Source organism: Tachysurus fulvidraco, chromosome 17, assembly GCF_022655615.1.
Source record: "Tachysurus fulvidraco isolate hzauxx_2018 chromosome 17, HZAU_PFXX_2.0, whole genome shotgun sequence".
NCBI classification, from domain to species: domain Eukaryota; kingdom Metazoa; phylum Chordata; class Actinopteri; order Siluriformes; family Bagridae; genus Tachysurus; species Tachysurus fulvidraco.
In genome coordinates, this window is record NC_062534.1 from 9,046,935 (window position 1) to 9,063,299 (window position 16,365).

Sequence of the window (16,365 nt, forward strand, 5' to 3'; positions counted from 1 at the left end):
ATATATTAAAATCCAAAATTTGTAAGTACAAGGTAAAAGAATTCAAAAAAGCATCCCATAGTATATATGTATATAATTGTTGTAAAATATAACAACAATGTTTGGTTATATACAATTATTAACACTTAAATGTAATTATAATTCATGGGAGTTCTTTCTTTAACAGTGTAGTCTGAGAAAATATGTTCATTTAGATATCTAAGGATTAGTTATACCCTCACATTATCATCACAATGTATGTCAAACATGATGCCGATTGTGTCCTGTTTCTGTTCTCCCACAGGGTTGATTGTTCTGGCAGCCATTACTCCAGAGTCTTCACTTGACTCTGGACATGAGACCAACTCATCAGAGCTAACTGATGTGTCAGAAATGGTTTCTGCCATGAAGCACCATCAAAATCAGGCATACCTTTTGGCTCATCACATTAACAAGGAGCGCATATTTAGTCGACGCGACTTCCCTTTGACAATTCCAGGCTGCACAACACAAGCAATTGGAGGAGGGGCTTTTTCTATGAGTCAAATTCGTGGTGGTTGTCCACCTAGGTCTGTGATCCTCAGTAAAACTGTGCCCTTGAAGGTCAGTCCTAGTCAAGGGACTACACCCTCTAGAGCTCATGTGGAGAAAGCTAAGACTGAAGATTTGTTAAAGAATAAACAAGATTCAGAGAAAACTAAAGAGTGCTCTGTAGAACATGTGCCTCTGGCAGGAGAGGACCTAAAGTCTCTTGAACAGGAGGACACTTCTGATGTCAAGAAAGAAGAGAGATTAACATTTTCTAAAGAAGGTAAACTAAGCTCTAATATCTCTGAAAATATCCAGGAGAAAACTCCTAGCCACACAACCCCAGAAACTACCAATAAAGCCTTACCTATTGCTTTGCCTGTAGACAAAAATACTTCTGCCAAGATTTCCCAAACAAAGATATGCCAAGATGCTGAGATTGCCTCAAGTGAGACAGATAAGCCTTCAAGTTCAAAGGGTCTACTGCCAGTTGATGATTTGTTCTGCACATGTCCAGTCCGCTCAGAACCAGGGCAACAACTCCGACTGAAAGATGCACCGGCCCAAAAGGTAGTGCTGCACTCATCCTCTCCCACTGATGATGAGCGACTCTGTCCCAAAGGACCTCCATTATCTAGCAACAAAGACAGCACAGCTAGGACCACTGAAATAAACTTAGCTAAGCCTAAAGCCCTGCCCCCAGTAAAGTACTCCCCAGTGGTGCCTGTGAAAATGGAAGGGAAAGATGTATCTGAGGTCACTACAGACACCTCCAAATGTACGGGCCTTGCTGAACCACAGAAAAACACTAAAGGTGTGCCAGTCTTAGTAAACACAACACATGTTTTAAGCTGTGGAGAAAAAGGGGCAACTATTCCAGGAGCAGAATATAAGAAGCAAGCAAACAGCAAAGGCAAGTCCCAACGTAGTGCTCCTTTTCTAAGTATTAGAAATCTAATTTCAGCCACATTTCCTGCCCGCCTGCGTCGGGAGACAGATGAACGACGTGCCCAGCTCCAGAAAGTGAGGCAGTATGAATTAGAGTTCCTTGAGGAGCTTCTAAAGCCTAAGGCATCACAGGGAGAATTCTTGTCCCAAGGGTCATCTCCCATCCCATCAGGTACTCCATGTTCATGCCAGCTGCGCACAAGCCCAGTGCAGAAAGTCCCTGGCATCTCGCGAGAGCAGAGACGTAGCTGTGACTGCAAGAGGATGTGTAGGGCAATGCGCCTACCTGATACTCCAGTAGGTTCTACAGTGGAGCACAGAGGCAGGGAGAGAGCCATTTCCAAAACGCCCCCTGCAAAACCCAAATCTCCACACATTCAAGGGACTGCTACACAACCTCAAACTTTGGAAATCAAAACCACTCGAATCCGTTCTACAAGCCTGGAGTCAAGAGAACTCAGTGATACACACACATCCTGTTTACTCACATGCACGTCCCATTCAGAATGCACTGGAGCTCCGCAGTACAAAAAACTACAAAGACGATATAGCATAGGGGAAATTGAAAATGACAGCACACCCCTTTATGCTGAGGTTAAATCAACCAAAACAAAAAGCCTAGAGAAGGAAATGGAAAGAGTTAGGGCTACAGGCCTACGACTACCTACTCCAGTAGAACCTATTCATACTCAAAGTGGGGATTCTAAAAAGAAAGGAGTATTCTTCATCCAGGGTGAAGAACTTGTTCGCCAGGGTCGAGACGGAACTACTGAGGTTCTACTTGGTTTAAGTGAAGAGAATGAGGACAGGGAAAAATGTTGCTCCTTTTGTTTCTGTTATCGCAAATGTGAGGCTGCTGATGAGAGCAGTGAAAAAGATGAACTTTCATATTCCATTCCCCTACAGGTCTTGCCTGGAATGCAGCTAGATTCAAGAGCTATGCCAGTTGTCAGCAAGACTTTGCAAGTGCTTGATGCTGAGGACTGCAGTGGAGAGGAAGAAGAAGAGGAGGAGGAACCACAAACGCAGGAGATTGACTTAAGGGCCTGTGGCAATTTGGAAACAAGCATGGCACGAGTGCAGACACTGCAGGGAAAAACATTCTGTTTACCTGATGGTTTCCTAAATGCACAACTTGATGCTAATGAATTGCTTTCTATTTTACGTCAATGTGCCAACAGTGCCCAAATTGAGGGTGAACCGCGATTGCCACCAGCAAAGTTGGTAGAATACAAGCAAGAACTTGCAGTCCGCTTCAAAGAGTTCAGGGCCTCATGTAGAAGAGTGGCAAGTGTTGAGAAAAGTCCCTCACGAATGTTAAGTGCCGTCACAGCCAGCTTTGAGGTGTTGTGCAGCCTAACTCAGACATTCATTCGGTTGGTACGAGGTGTTCGATCGGAAGCCCAAAGGTTACAGCTCTTACGAAAGGTAGAAGAGGTTGCAGTGAACTACACTCTTCTACTCCGGGCTGCTGAGGAGGCAATGGGACATTCATGCAGCTTACCAACAAAAAGTGCAAGTCTCCCCACCGCCACCAACATGGGTTCTCTTACTCGTTCCATTAAAACCTTGCCCAGCAAGTAACATAGTTTTTGCACAATATATCACTTAAAGTAACTGAACACTCTTGGATGAGCTACTGTTTTTCCATTTTTTTTTAAACAATTCTTACATCCATGTCTACCAAATTACATAAAACTCCATGACATGTTTACAGAATAGTGTCAGCACCAAGTTGCTTAACAGTATCGAAAACAAAGGACCTCTGACTACCTTGCACTTTGTGCCAAGGACAAAGAATTATAGTACCATCCTTTGCCCTCTGCTGTATGGATGATCAACAGGGCTACATACTAAAAACGTACATAGCGATTATCATTATCAAAAGACTGAAGTTTTATTTTTATGTTTAAATACATTCAGTATTACATTATCATGTAAAAACTAACACAAATATTGCAGAGGAATAATATATAACAAAATATATACCTGGGGCAAAAATATTGCAGAGAAATGTTAAGTAGCAGATTCTGTGAATTAGATAGTGAAAGCGATGGTTATTTGATGTGCTTGTTTGTACAATTTTGAATGTTGTGATACGAGATTTAAGTATTCCCTTGTTGCAATATCATATTTTGACCTATTTGGAAAACTAATGTATACATTTGAAACAAATGTTCATGAACACACAATGCCCACTCCGAAGGTGGTGGAACAGAACACCTGCTCAGGGCAGAAAATGTAGCAGATATCCAAATTCGCTATTAAAAAACAAAATCCTTTCTGTTTTAATCATAAATCACTGAGCTTTAACTCCCACCAAAAATTAATGATGAAAATAACTACTTACTTTGGCATGCACAAAACACTGTACATTCACGGTCACGTAAAATAAACTTTTCACCACACCTAGTTTTAGATAGATCAATGTGATCATGAAAATCTGCGATTCAACAGCAATTTATTTATTAAATCAGCTCTACGATTCATGCTTGTATTGAAAACTTATCTATACATGTATAGGTGTTATTATTGCTAAAAGTTTCTAGTTTCTTGACGTTCAATCCTCTACTCTACATCAAACTTGAAATCACTTTGAATTTCCATGTGGTTATTGTGCACTTCAGAGTATATTAAAGAAGCCCAAATAAGAGCGTTTATATATTTTAATAAAATCAACAGCCTTTTTCTGTCTGAAAACTTCTGTCTCCTGCTCTTGCAATTTATAGTCTGAATAATATAAATCATACCGCTCGTATATCACTGTTCTGGTGTCTTGCATGTTAACACTTTAAATCCTTTAGTGTGAATTTACATGAAATGGACACTATAAAGTCAACAATTTGCTGGAAGACTGTTACTGAAGAAGACTGAGTATACAATATAATGTTATTCAATGGAAACCCAAAACCAAACATTTGAAGATTCTCATAAAAGTGTTCCCTTATTTAACCTGTAAACATGTTGTAAATGACATGAGATGCAGCTTAAAACCATTTTGAAAATATTCTAACACTGCTACAGATTTATCAAAATTCTTCAGTTTTTTAAAGCAAAATAGTTTATAATTTATAGCAGTAATGTATCATAGTTACATAGTACCTATATTTTATCAAATATATTCTATCTATATATATGTATATATACACACAGCATGTGACATGTTTATTTTTATAAAAACACATTACAGTGATATTCACTTATGGTTCAGAAATATTTTTGAAGTTATGGCTTGGTTGCCTCATCAAATATGGCTTGTCCACGTGTTCATTTTTTCTTTATGTATATGTAGCCATCTTAAGTTCTTCTGGATCTCTGTCAATGCGTCTGCCCTCACTGTGTTCTGTCTATGTGCAAGGTCATGTTTAAAAGCAATAAAGAATAGTCAAATTAAATTCTTTCATCTAACTTTTGCCAGCAGTATTTGAAATATTAATTTCTTCATAGCTTTAAATATTAAACTTGTAATAGAAGTCTCTTTTCAAAACTACATATAAAAGCGATTTTTTTTTTATGAGGATAAAACAGGTAAGAGAGTCAAAGAGTAATTGTCTTGTGCTCTCACTCTTGTTTATATCATTTGGACATGGAGAAGCAAGTACATAAAATATTCTACCAATAATACTTCATTATTGAACGTGTTAATAACCTGGACTACAGAATTCAGCAGGCTGTACAGTAGGTGCACTAAAAAGGTTAGCACTTAGATCAATTTAAGATAATTCTATCCATTAAATACAGCACACTGCTAAAGGATACATTAAAATGATCTGCCTTTATGCGTCTTCTCAGACAAATTATTAGATTTGTGGGGAAGTGTTTGAGAATGTAATGCCTTAAAGAAGGATTACTATCATGAAGACAAATCGTTTATGAACGGATTATGACTGGGTCTATAGTAGGGATGTTACAATGCACATAATTAAACATGATACAACACAGTATACATCACGCTGCTGCAATTTCATTATTACCGGCATTATTATACAGTCTGTTGAATGTATTTTGGTGCACATACATCTTGAATGGAGAACCTTGTATTGCTGCCAAACAACCCACTGCCTTGTTACAGTCCTAGACTATAAACAAATTTTGGCAATGCAGTAATAATGTGTATCTACGTGAAGCACTGCATTCAAGTTTTTTTATTTAAATCTTTTCAAATTCAAGTTTAATTTTATAGAGAACAGTCCGATTTAAATACTAATTCCTCCCATTCAAACTTATCCCATTTATAATGGAATTATTATTTTTTATCTTTTTGCAATAAAATAAATGTAATACATTACTAATATATAATATATTATACTAATTATTATTATTATTATTACTAATATATTATATTATATTATATTATATATATATATATATATATATATATATATATATATATATATATATATATAAATTGGTGCTTTCATATAATGGGGTCATTAAAAAGACATAATAAAAAGATTTAAACTGGTTATTTCACTTAATTTAAAAAAACACAGAAGACTTTTTTCGTTAAAGGTTTTTGCTTTGGTTGTACATATCTTTTTCAGATTATCATGTGCTGAAGTAAACCATTAGTTATGCAGGAAAAACAACAGGAAAAAAAATCAACAATGTGCAGAACCCCTGGTTTTGGATTGAATTATGATTGACAAGATGATTAAAGTATCTCCTGTGCAAGAAAAGATTCTATACAAATAGTGTGTATGTGATTCCAACCAATGTCTAATTTAAGTAAGACTTTAAAAAGCAAGCTGCAGGCTACCATCAGTCTTTGCTAACTTTTTTTTTTAGCAAAGTCTTTAGTCCTAGACTTGACCTTTTTTCCCCACATTTTTGTCTTTCCTTTTCAACATTTCTAGCCTTAACAAACTAGGAACAATACCGAAATATAAAAAGCATGTACGTTCTTTTGGTATGGGTTTTGGAGTCATTGTTATTTCTGGCAATTCTAATATAATAATAATAATCTGTAGTTGTGTTGTAAATAACAAAGAAATTTGAAATATTTGTGCAAGCATCTCTAATACTTGGATCAACACTGGGTCAATTAATTTTTATGGCAACCTGTATAATAACTGACTATGCAAGTCAACAGGATCCTCCAACTAATAAATAAATTAAGTAGACAAATTAAATCAATACTCTCTCTTTACTATGACTGCCACTTGCCACTAAACTCGACTATTAAATGCACAATTGAGACTTGTTAAAAAATAATCACATTCAATTTACTGAATTCAGTGCAAGAAAAATACAATACACATAAGGCATGACTGCAAATTGGAATTCAAAATGACAATATGTGCACATTTGCCAGTTACATGTGATTATACATATACATTACTTGCAGTGTCATTCACAAGGGAGACAACTAAAAAGGTTTATTCAAACTAAAGTGAATTCAATCCTCAAAAATGTTGGGTAAGAAAACTGACTGGTTGATGTTACAATTTGTGTAAGTGTAAGTGAGCATGTAACTATACCCATATGCGCAAATATACGTGTCTACTTATGAGTGGTACATAAGTAAATATAAAAATAACGGAAATAATTTTACCACAAATGACCAACTGAAACCAATGACATGATTTTGACTGGTGTATTAAAAAATGTTAGCAAATAAGCTAGGCACACTAGATAGTACTCACTAAGGGAGTACACTGCAGCCCACACCAACATGGCTACAGGGAATCCTAAGGGTCATAATGGCCATTTCGTTTCAACCACAGCATATATTTCAAGCTATATTTACCCAATTAACATGGAGGACATTATTTACTTGCAGCTATTCGGCCAGGTAAATACAAAAATATAATGATTTGAAACCCTGGCTGACCCTAGTAATCCTGCTCCAAGAATAGGGATAGTACTTTGAGGGTATTTGAAAAGCCTTTACAAAAACCTGAAGGGGTGGGGAAGTGGGGGTAAAGAGCAATTACCCGACTGAACTGTACCATTCCATTCTGATCATCTGTTCTGTAAATTAGGTGCTAGTTTACGAGGTGGATGGGACAGAAGAGTGTTAGATCAGTGTGTCTTTGTGATGGCGCATTATGTGCTGATTCTTTTCAGAGGGCCTTCTAAAACCCTTCTTGCAGTAGTCACACCTATGTGGGTAGTCTTTAGTGTGAATGGAGATTACGTGGCGTTTGAAACCCGAGGCGTCCGCCGTATTATACTCACAGTACTGGCACTGGTAGACTTTGCGGCCACTGTGAGTCTTCACATGTTTCTTGAGTTCGTTCTGCTGCCTGAAGCCACGCTTGCAGCGTTTGCACTTAAAAGGCAGCTCTTTTGTGTGCACGGACAGAATATGTCGACTCAGAGTGAAAGGGTCTGAGATTTTAAAGTCACAGTGCCGGCACTGATGCACCTTGTTCCCCCTGTGCGTTTCTGCATGCTTTTTGAGCTCTGATGGCCGATGGAAGCCTTTTTCACACACGTCACACTTGTGTGGAAAGTCCTTGGTATGCACAGAGATGATGTGGCGTTTCAGGTCACTCGAATTGGTGCTCTTGTGCTCACAGTGTGGGCACTGGTGAGTCTTATGGCCCTGGAAGACCTCCATGTGCCTCTGCAGGTCCTTGTCATCGGCAAATGCTTGTGGGCAGTGAGCACACTTGAATGGCAGCTCAGCACCATGCTTGCTCTTTACATGAGTCTTTAAGTTGGATGGGTCAGCACAACGAAAGTCACAGCGCTGGCAGCCGTAGGGCTTCTCACCCGTGTGTGTCCGCATGTGCTTCTTGAGCTCAGACGGGTGGCGAAAGCCCTTAGCACACTCTGCGCAAACATGTGCAAAGTTTTTGCTGTGCACAGCCAACAAGTGGCGATTGAGCAGGCCTTGCTCAGCTGTCTCATATTCGCAGTATTTGCACTTGTGCAGCTTGGGTTCCTTGTCACGCAAGATCAGCTTGTTGGGGCTGAGTGGGCTCGCCTCCCTGTAGTGCCGTGTGTACTCTGTGTACTCTGGGACTTTCTCGTTCTTGACGATGAGCTTATGGCTCTCTAGGTGGTTGTGAAAGCTGACCTTCTTATTAGTAGTGAAATCACAGTCTGTACACTGGTACTTCTTCTTAAACATGTGGTCTGGGTGGTTCTTCATGTGCCGCTTCAGGAACCCACGTGACTTGAACTTTTTGCCGCAGATGTGGCAAGGATAGACCGTCAGTGGCAGGCCGTCAGGGCCAATTATTACAGCTGCAACAGAGAGGATGATTTACTTAAGTGTGCACACTTAAATGCTGTTTCTACAGCTTGTTCACTGATACCAGCTTGTTCGATCATACCAGTCTGGCACTGCCGTGTCTCTCCCTTCTTCCTCTTCTTGATCTTCTGTTTGAGAGCGCGGCTTGTACTGATGCTGTCACTGATTTGCAGGTACGGAGTGGTTGCACCATGCTTACTCTCTAAATGAGATTCCAGATTGTTACCTACAGTAAGAAATAGGAGTTGCAACATTTCAACTGGCCATTCATTTTATTAATTATGCTATAAAGTTTGGACAAAAAACAAGTGCACAATGTAAAGAACCATGTGCTAAAATGTTAATAATTTACATTCTAGTGGTTTCCAAAGAGCTATTTGAGAAGAGCAAATCAAGAATTTGAGAGTAGAGGCAGCACCCTCTGATAGAGGCCATGATGGATGAGCAGCAAATAGCTTTGCACACCTGTATCACACTGATGCCAATATAACACAAACACAAGTAACACTCGAGCAAAAAAGCATTAAAGAGAAAGCAAACTACCAGAAAGAAATGAATAACTAAACAATATATACACCTTATACACTGCGCAATGCTACCTTGGGATAACACAGAACAGAAAGAATATACAAAAGACACAATACAAATGCAGGGGAACACAAATGGCAAAATTAAACAGGTCACGTTAACCAAAGATAATTAAGAATGGTCAATGACTATAAAGGCTGAAACTTCTGAAGCTGAAGTCTGCCAAACTGCTGTTTATAAGAGACCAATTCTACTACATCCTGCACAAAGCTAATACAGGACACAATGTGAAACATCCCTGCCCACTAATCCAAACATGTAAAAAAAAGTACAGTTTATCAGCATCACTTATGCTGATGGTTGGTTAATGCTAAGGAATGTTCAGGAAAACCTGAAACTGCAGCACAGTGTTGTTGCAAATGGAAAGAAAAACAGGAACACTTATGACACAATGAAGCTAACTAGCACCTGGGGACGAACAAAATAGTTCACTTAAGGACACTGATCTACAGTACACTTTCTACATCTGCCAAACCTGCGAAACCTGTTCCGTGTGAGTCTGCTACTATACTGGCACACATGCTTGCAAGTAAAGGCCAATTTACAGAAGACAGGTTGAAGTGTTTTTGACAGAACAGGGAATTTATAGAATTTCCAACAAATGTTTCAATCTTAGAAGCATGTATGTTTGTACAATAGTGATACTCATTGTTAACTGGAAAATGGCAAATAGACTTTTTAATCTCCACAGAAGGAATGTCTCCAAATTTAATACTCCCCAAAGTATTATTCGCTAAGTTGCAGGTTTGGGAATTAGTTTTCCTATTAAAGAAAAGCATGCTGTTGCACTAGTAGCATGCTAAAAGCGTGGGTGTGGACTTAATGGAAGGTTGTGGTGTGCCACAATTTCGTCTTCTTCTATCTGTGTTGCTGAGACTTTCATCTCTTCAACTATCTGCTAAATTATTGAAGATGATTTAATTATAAACACATGAATATAAAGTCGACTACTCACCAATGGAAAAGACAACATGTAGTCATGATAGGAAAGATAGATGTAGTGTTTTTAACTCGCTGATTCTAAATAAATTAGCAGGTAACACAGGTAAAGACCTAAAAGTCATCATTAGGGTTAAATTCTAGAAAAATCAAATATCACTAGTAATTAAAAAGTAGCCTTAAAGTGACTTATACTTAATAATAGAAACGTACAAGTTTGTCTCACAAGAGTGAGAAAAATATTTACTTGGCCATTTAGTTTCCTTGTCAGTTATCAGTGTTCTTTGAGAAACATTAGCTAACATTGGCTAGCAAGTTATTATACATCACAGGTGTCCGTTAGCACGGCATTGGCAAGTTTAAAAGTGAAAAACAAAAATAGCTAACACCGTTCGTAAAGTTAGCACTGTTCATCAAATTAATTGTTGTGTTAATCTTTTCTGTTCTTTTGCAATTCACTTCCCCCTGTTTCCCTCCATTAGAGCACTGTGAATTTTCTTTCTTCAACTTTGCATTATTGTAAACTGAAAGGTATGGGACAATTGCATAAAAAAGCAAACATAAAAGGTTTAACATTTGAATGAAGAAATGACAAACCATAGGCAGCAGCCCATGCAACAGGAACAAATGTCTTATTAGAAGGGGACTCTTCCAATCGAGCTTCTTGTATGGCAGGAGCCTCATCTTCCCCAACAATCACCTCCATGTATACTTGGTCAGTCATCTCAGAAACATCTATTTACAAAACAAATGGCATGATTAATGGAACAAACCTTTGGCCTTACATTTAGATTCATGGCACTTGGTGGATGCCCTTATCCAAAGCTACCAATTTGTTCTCATTTATACAACTAAGCAGTTTAGGGATAAGAGCCTTGCTCAAGGGCCCAACAGTGGCATTTCAGCAATTCAGGAATTTAAACTCATGACTTTCTGATCAGAAGCCTCCTTTCTATATCTGTGTGGTTGGTCCGGTAAGGTTTGCCTGCATTTTATTTAAGCAGTTGTGACCCAACAATAGTGCTACTGTACTAGCATTGGCACATACTGTATGTCAGTTGCAGCTTTTAAAAGTCAACATTAAGAGACTCACTAGAAACTTTATTATGAAAATCAGACTAATAATGCAACCCCTCTCTTTGCTCTCAGAACAGCCTTAATACTTCATGATATGGATTCCAGAAGTTGCAAACATTCCTTTATGATTCTGATCCATGTTAACATTATTGCATCATATTACTGCTGTACATTCATCCTGTGAAATCCCTGATCTACCACATTCCATCTGGCAGGTGGAGACAAGTGTAGTGTCATTAATCTCACTGTCTATCAGACCGCAAATAGACATTAAAAGATGAGCAAACTGCAGCCATAAAATTGATGTGCATGGTTAGCAATATAAATCAGATGGGCTGTGGCATTCATACAACACTTGATTGGAATTAAGGGGCCCAGTGATTCATGTGCCAAGAAAACAATCCCTTACTATAACACCATCACCAGCAGCCTGAACGCTTGACACAAGGCAGGATGGTAAGATGTTCAATTTATCAATTCTCAACTGTCCAGTTTACTGCCCAGAGCATGTGCACAGTGTTTACTGCAGTTATAAAGAGTGGTTATTTGAGTTACCTTAACCTTTCTCTAAGGTCAAACAAGCCTGGATATTCTCCTGCGTGCTTTTTGTTTCTTTACAATTCCATGTAAACTCTAAAAACTTTACAGAGTGTTTTATAAATCAGATAAACAGATCAGTGGAAATACTCAAACTTCATATCTGACAGAGCACCCAACCAACAATAATAGACTCTAAATTCACTAATACACACACACACTAATTCTCATGTTTCATGTGAAAACTGCTTGGATAAGTCTGTGAATGTGCAGGTTTGGAGTGTTCCCAATAAAGTGACCAGTGAGCATAGATTTATGAAATTGACTGTGAATTTGCCATTCTTAAATATAAATTTCAACACTGAATTGACAGGAACTTTACATGTGCTTTAAGAACAAGGGTTACTCACTCATATCTTCCTGTCCTTGGCTGGTATCCTTCACTGCCATATAAACCATTTTCTCCCTGGGCAGCCTTCCTGTGCTTGCTGTTGCTGGCTCTAACACCGCATGCCCATTGGGGAAATCACTCTCTGCAACAACCTCCGTTCCACCTACACCATGACCAGAAAAAAAATTAGAATTATTTCCCACAACCTCACAGCCATTTCTTGATTTATTTTAAAGCATTTAAACTTAATCTGTGTGTGTGTGTGTGTGTGTGTGTGTGTGTGTGTGTGTGTGTGTGTGTGTGTGTGTGTGTGTGTGCGAGCGAGCGAGCGAGAGAGAGAGAGAGAGAGTGAGAGAGAGAGATGCAACTATTCAGCATACAAATTGTCATGTATAGTTGTCATGTTAGATTTGTCACAAATTGTCACCTATTTCCACATCTTCATCCCCTTCGGCCTTAAAAATGTACACTTTGATAACCTCAGAGCCAAACTCATCCTCCTTAGATTCATCATCCTGGCCCATTTCCGTGCTGATTTTTATTGGAGTGTCAACAATATCCAACTTCTCCCCCACATCATCCACTGCAATGTGAAGACAAAACAATAAAAATATGTGACTGCACATTCCAAGGCATATAACAACTACCTTTTGTTTTAGAGAATGCCATAACACAGTACAAGTATAACATTTCACTTATTAAATAACTACTGACTAACATGAGATCATGAGGTAGTCTTCCGAGGTGCTCTTGCCATCTTCGTCGTCATCAGTCTTAAGGGTCACACAAGGTGGTGTGGAATCATGTGCCTGAACTATGGCTTCTGTGTCCGCGACCATCACCTCCTCGGACACCAGATCAGTGTCCAGTGGATTCTCCTCATGCGTAGATATTAGATCAGTCACAAACACCTGTTCAGGCACTGTTTCTTCGATAAGTTCAGCAGCCAGGACATGATGGTCATTATCCAGAGACTCCTCGATGGCCACCTCTGCTCCCAGAATGGATTCAGACATGATAACATCTTGCCCAATACCAGGCCCTTCCACCACTTCAGCCTCCAGGCCATGCTCCAGCAGGATGCCCTCATCAGTGTTCACATCTGATATCAGCACAGCTTCGGGTACCGATACCACAATGTGTTCACCATCTATGTGGGCAATGCCCCCCATGCCTAAGAACGCAGAGTCGGAACAATGGCACATTTACATTATACACAGACAGGCTGAAACCCAAATGACATAGCGAAGAGCAGAATGGCCTTGTACACGCCTCAATTTTATTTTATTTTTATAGCACTTTCAAAAATGGACATGGTCATAAACCAGCTATACATGGATATAGACATCCAGGATATAACATTAATTTAAATGTATCCCTATATTCCATCTTTAGACAGAAATTATTAGACTCTATTAGACAGATTACAGACTTATACTTATAAACTTATATTCGCCCTTACCAAAGTCTTGCATTATCATTGTGTGGGGCATTTTCAAATCCTGGGAGTGAAGCTCTAAGACCCCTCCTCCTTGATCCATTTTCTTTTTTTTCACAATGCTAAAATGAACCAGAAATAGAAATAGTCATGACTAGCTGTAATCGGGATGGGATATTTAGATATTGTAATTGTTATCCACCTCCTAAAAACAAATGTAAACAAACCTTCACATTTGCTGACTGTATATTTACTACACATAAACGTGTCAAACATTAAGCAACACTGCGTACGTGTCTGTCATCTGGAAGGAAAACACCTGAAAATAAATAACGTGTCGTTAATAACACGCCAGTGACAACAAGAACTCTAAATGTTGTTGTACACACTGAATGATTATGGCACTGCAAAACACTAACACTTTAGTTCAGACGTGTGGAAAGCTTTTCGTGTATAATGTCACATGAAACACATTTTGCAGGGCGACACCGACCAGACAGCCCAAGGGATGTGTTAAAGTTGTGGAGGGAATTTCCAAAATGACGTAATGACACCGCCTATAATAAACACAGGAAGTGTCTCTGCACCCCAAAACAAGCGCATAAGCGTTAGCGTAGCACTTAAAAAGCCACGATCACGTCTGTCTTCATTTAATATTTAGTGTCATTGTATGTCTAAAAGATTTCATGTTTATTTTTCTCCCCCACAACACCCCACTCCCCTCCTCTCCCATCCCCTCCCTCTCTCTACCCATAGCCCTTTGCAGCAGCTGAAATCATGGCCATTGACGCTTTCCCGCTATTACGTGCGCTGATTCGCCGTTACGTCAACGCTTGGAATCTTTAACGTCGTTTTTTCGCGACTATATTAATGGCCATCAGAAACGCAAACGCCAGTGTAGGGCTTCTAATGTCAGCGCAGTGAAACCGAATACATCTGGCTTACTACTGGTGTATGTTAGCGATTCCTCTGTGTAGCGCTAGTTGTACATTTGCCGCAGGCGCGTCCGCCATCTTGGTTAATGCTAGTTAGCATTAACGACATGATCAAGCAGTGAGGGTGAAACGAAACACTCGCTCAACCGCGTTAGGACGTGCATTTAGTTTATGAACTGGTCCTCTAGGTATTCGTTTGAGTCGCGGAAATCGTTTACTCGACGAATATCTTACTCGCTCAAGTCCTCGAGCCATTAGCGCCACTAGCTAAGTGGCTAAGCGGAGGCCCTTCGACGAGCTTTTGTTTGTTGTGCTGTCCAACGAGGCCCAAACAGGCCGCGGCTCATATTTTAATAACATCCGGACTGAATAGAGACCCTTTTACCTGGTCCGTTGATTCGTCTTTGGCGCGCCAACGCCCTTCTTATTGTACCGAATAGAACATAATCCGATTTTGGCTTTATTTTCCAGCCGTAGTGCATCTGCGGCCTGTACATCCAGAATCCCCGAGCAAGCTTTCGCAGGCCCGGGCCAATCAGGCTGCGCGCAGCCAACAGGGGCGGGAGGGGGCAGACAATGCGCGCGAGGCCTCGCTCACCGCCGAGTCCGGGCCATTTACGTCACCCATAGAGAAACATAGCCGAAGCTATTATGTTATTAACTCGATTAAAGCTTCTGTAAGATAAAAAAATAACAAAGTAACGCTCTAAACAATGGACTATCATGACATTCACACGTCGCGCCGTAATGTTCTTGTTTTTACAACGGAAGGTGTAAATCTGTGCACGTGTGATTTGCAGCGAGGCCTTTGAGGCAGTTCTCCAGGGTCTTAATACACGGAATAGGAAATGCGCGATTATTTTTGATGGCCAATAGATGATTAATTACATTAAAAATAAATACACACGTGTTAAGATGCTTAAAAGAATACAGACAATTTTTTTTTTACAGATAGCTGCATGAAATGTATATTGGCCTATTGGGCCTATATGTAGGATGCTAGTAAATACACCAGGTCTTAGTGACAAACACTCCACAGACATGAACTCAATAATTAGTACTTTCATGAACATAAACTTCTTTTAAAGTCAAACACAGCGGCCAACGCTGGCAAATAGTTCCAATTAAAGGCATGATTTGTATTACAGCATGTAGTTTATTTACACTGTAGGCCCAATATCTCTTTACATACGGGATATAATCATAAATACATAAGAAATATTCTATAGTACAGTAACAGTGTCTTTGGGAACAAGATTAAGAAGCATACACTAATCTGAAGAATGCAAAATGCCCAATCATATATTGGTAACAGACCTGCCAGCTGCCTAATTTTGTAGGAAAACTACAGCTGTTAAGATTAAGTTTATAAATCTGAAATTTGAAAATCAAATGAATAAATGATGAAATGAAGAAAATAACCTGCAGATAAAATTTGTTCCATACATAGAGATAATGGTGGCAGTATTGTGTACACAGTACCATTTAGTAAAAGGTCATTGTTGAAACATTCACTGAAGAAATCCATAAACTTAAGTATCCTGAAGAGTCAGAATGCATTTTGAATTTACTTTAAAATTGTTTGTATAAATATATAATTGTATAAAACCTATTTTTGGATTAAACTTTAACCAGAACCACTATGGAATTCTTGAAATGAAGTTGCAGCTCATATTTGTAATTTGTTACTGTTTGTAGTCATCATATTACTTTATGATCCTAGATATGATGCTGCCATGCTTAAAATAAGTCGAGGGGAGCGGCACAGATTAATTATTTGGAAGGTCAAATTACAAACTAG

General features: G+C 39.1%; 2 protein-coding genes across 10 annotated transcripts in view; one reads left to right on the plus strand and one right to left on the minus strand.

The window, feature by feature from the left end:
• frmpd3 (FERM and PDZ domain containing 3) overlaps nucleotides 1–5,066 on the plus strand; it is a 125,777-nt gene extending 120,711 nt beyond the window's left edge. For all 8 annotated transcript variants that reach the window (XM_027135345.2, XM_047802580.1, XM_047802578.1 and 5 more), the window contains one exon: nucleotides 284–5,066. In XM_027135345.2, coding sequence (XP_026991146.2) covers nucleotides 284–3,039 — 2,756 coding nt within the window. In that variant the 3' untranslated portion in view covers nucleotides 3,040–5,066. The remainder of the gene's footprint in view (nucleotides 1–283) is intronic.
• Nucleotides 5,067–6,658: 1,592 nt separating this feature from the next.
• znf711 (zinc finger protein 711) lies at nucleotides 6,659–15,381 on the minus strand. 2 transcript variants are annotated; one of them, XM_027135349.2, is made up of 9 exons: nucleotides 14,950–15,381; nucleotides 13,857–13,948; nucleotides 13,654–13,751; nucleotides 12,910–13,365; nucleotides 12,619–12,774; nucleotides 12,211–12,354; nucleotides 10,784–10,921; nucleotides 8,742–8,885; nucleotides 6,659–8,652 (listed from the first exon to the last, which is right to left on the minus strand). In XM_027135349.2, the coding sequence occupies exons 3-9, from the start codon at nucleotides 13,730–13,732 to the stop codon at nucleotides 7,475–7,477; spliced, it is 2,295 nt and encodes a 764-aa protein (XP_026991150.1). In that variant the 5' UTR covers nucleotides 13,733–13,751; nucleotides 13,857–13,948; nucleotides 14,950–15,381; the 3' UTR covers nucleotides 6,659–7,474. The 2 variants fall into 2 exon arrangements, with proteins under 2 accessions (XP_026991150.1, XP_026991151.1); XM_027135350.2 differs by lacking the exon at nucleotides 13,857–13,948.
• Between the last annotated feature and the right edge of the window lie 984 nt (nucleotides 15,382–16,365).

Excerpts from the sequence above, each read along its gene's own strand:
- znf711 (XM_027135350.2), bottom strand. The coding sequence starts at position 13,732 with ATGGATCAAGGAGGAGGGGTCTTAGAGCTTCACTCCCAGGATTTGAAA. Across the intron at positions 12,355-12,618 it reads GGATGAAGATGTGGAAATAG|GTGGAACGGAGGTTGTTGCA; the intron begins GTGACAATTTGT and ends GTCATGGTGTAG. Across the intron at positions 10,922-12,210 it reads CCAAGGACAGGAAGATATGA|ATGTTTCTGAGATGACTGAC; the intron begins GTGAGTAACCCT and ends TTTTGTAAATAG.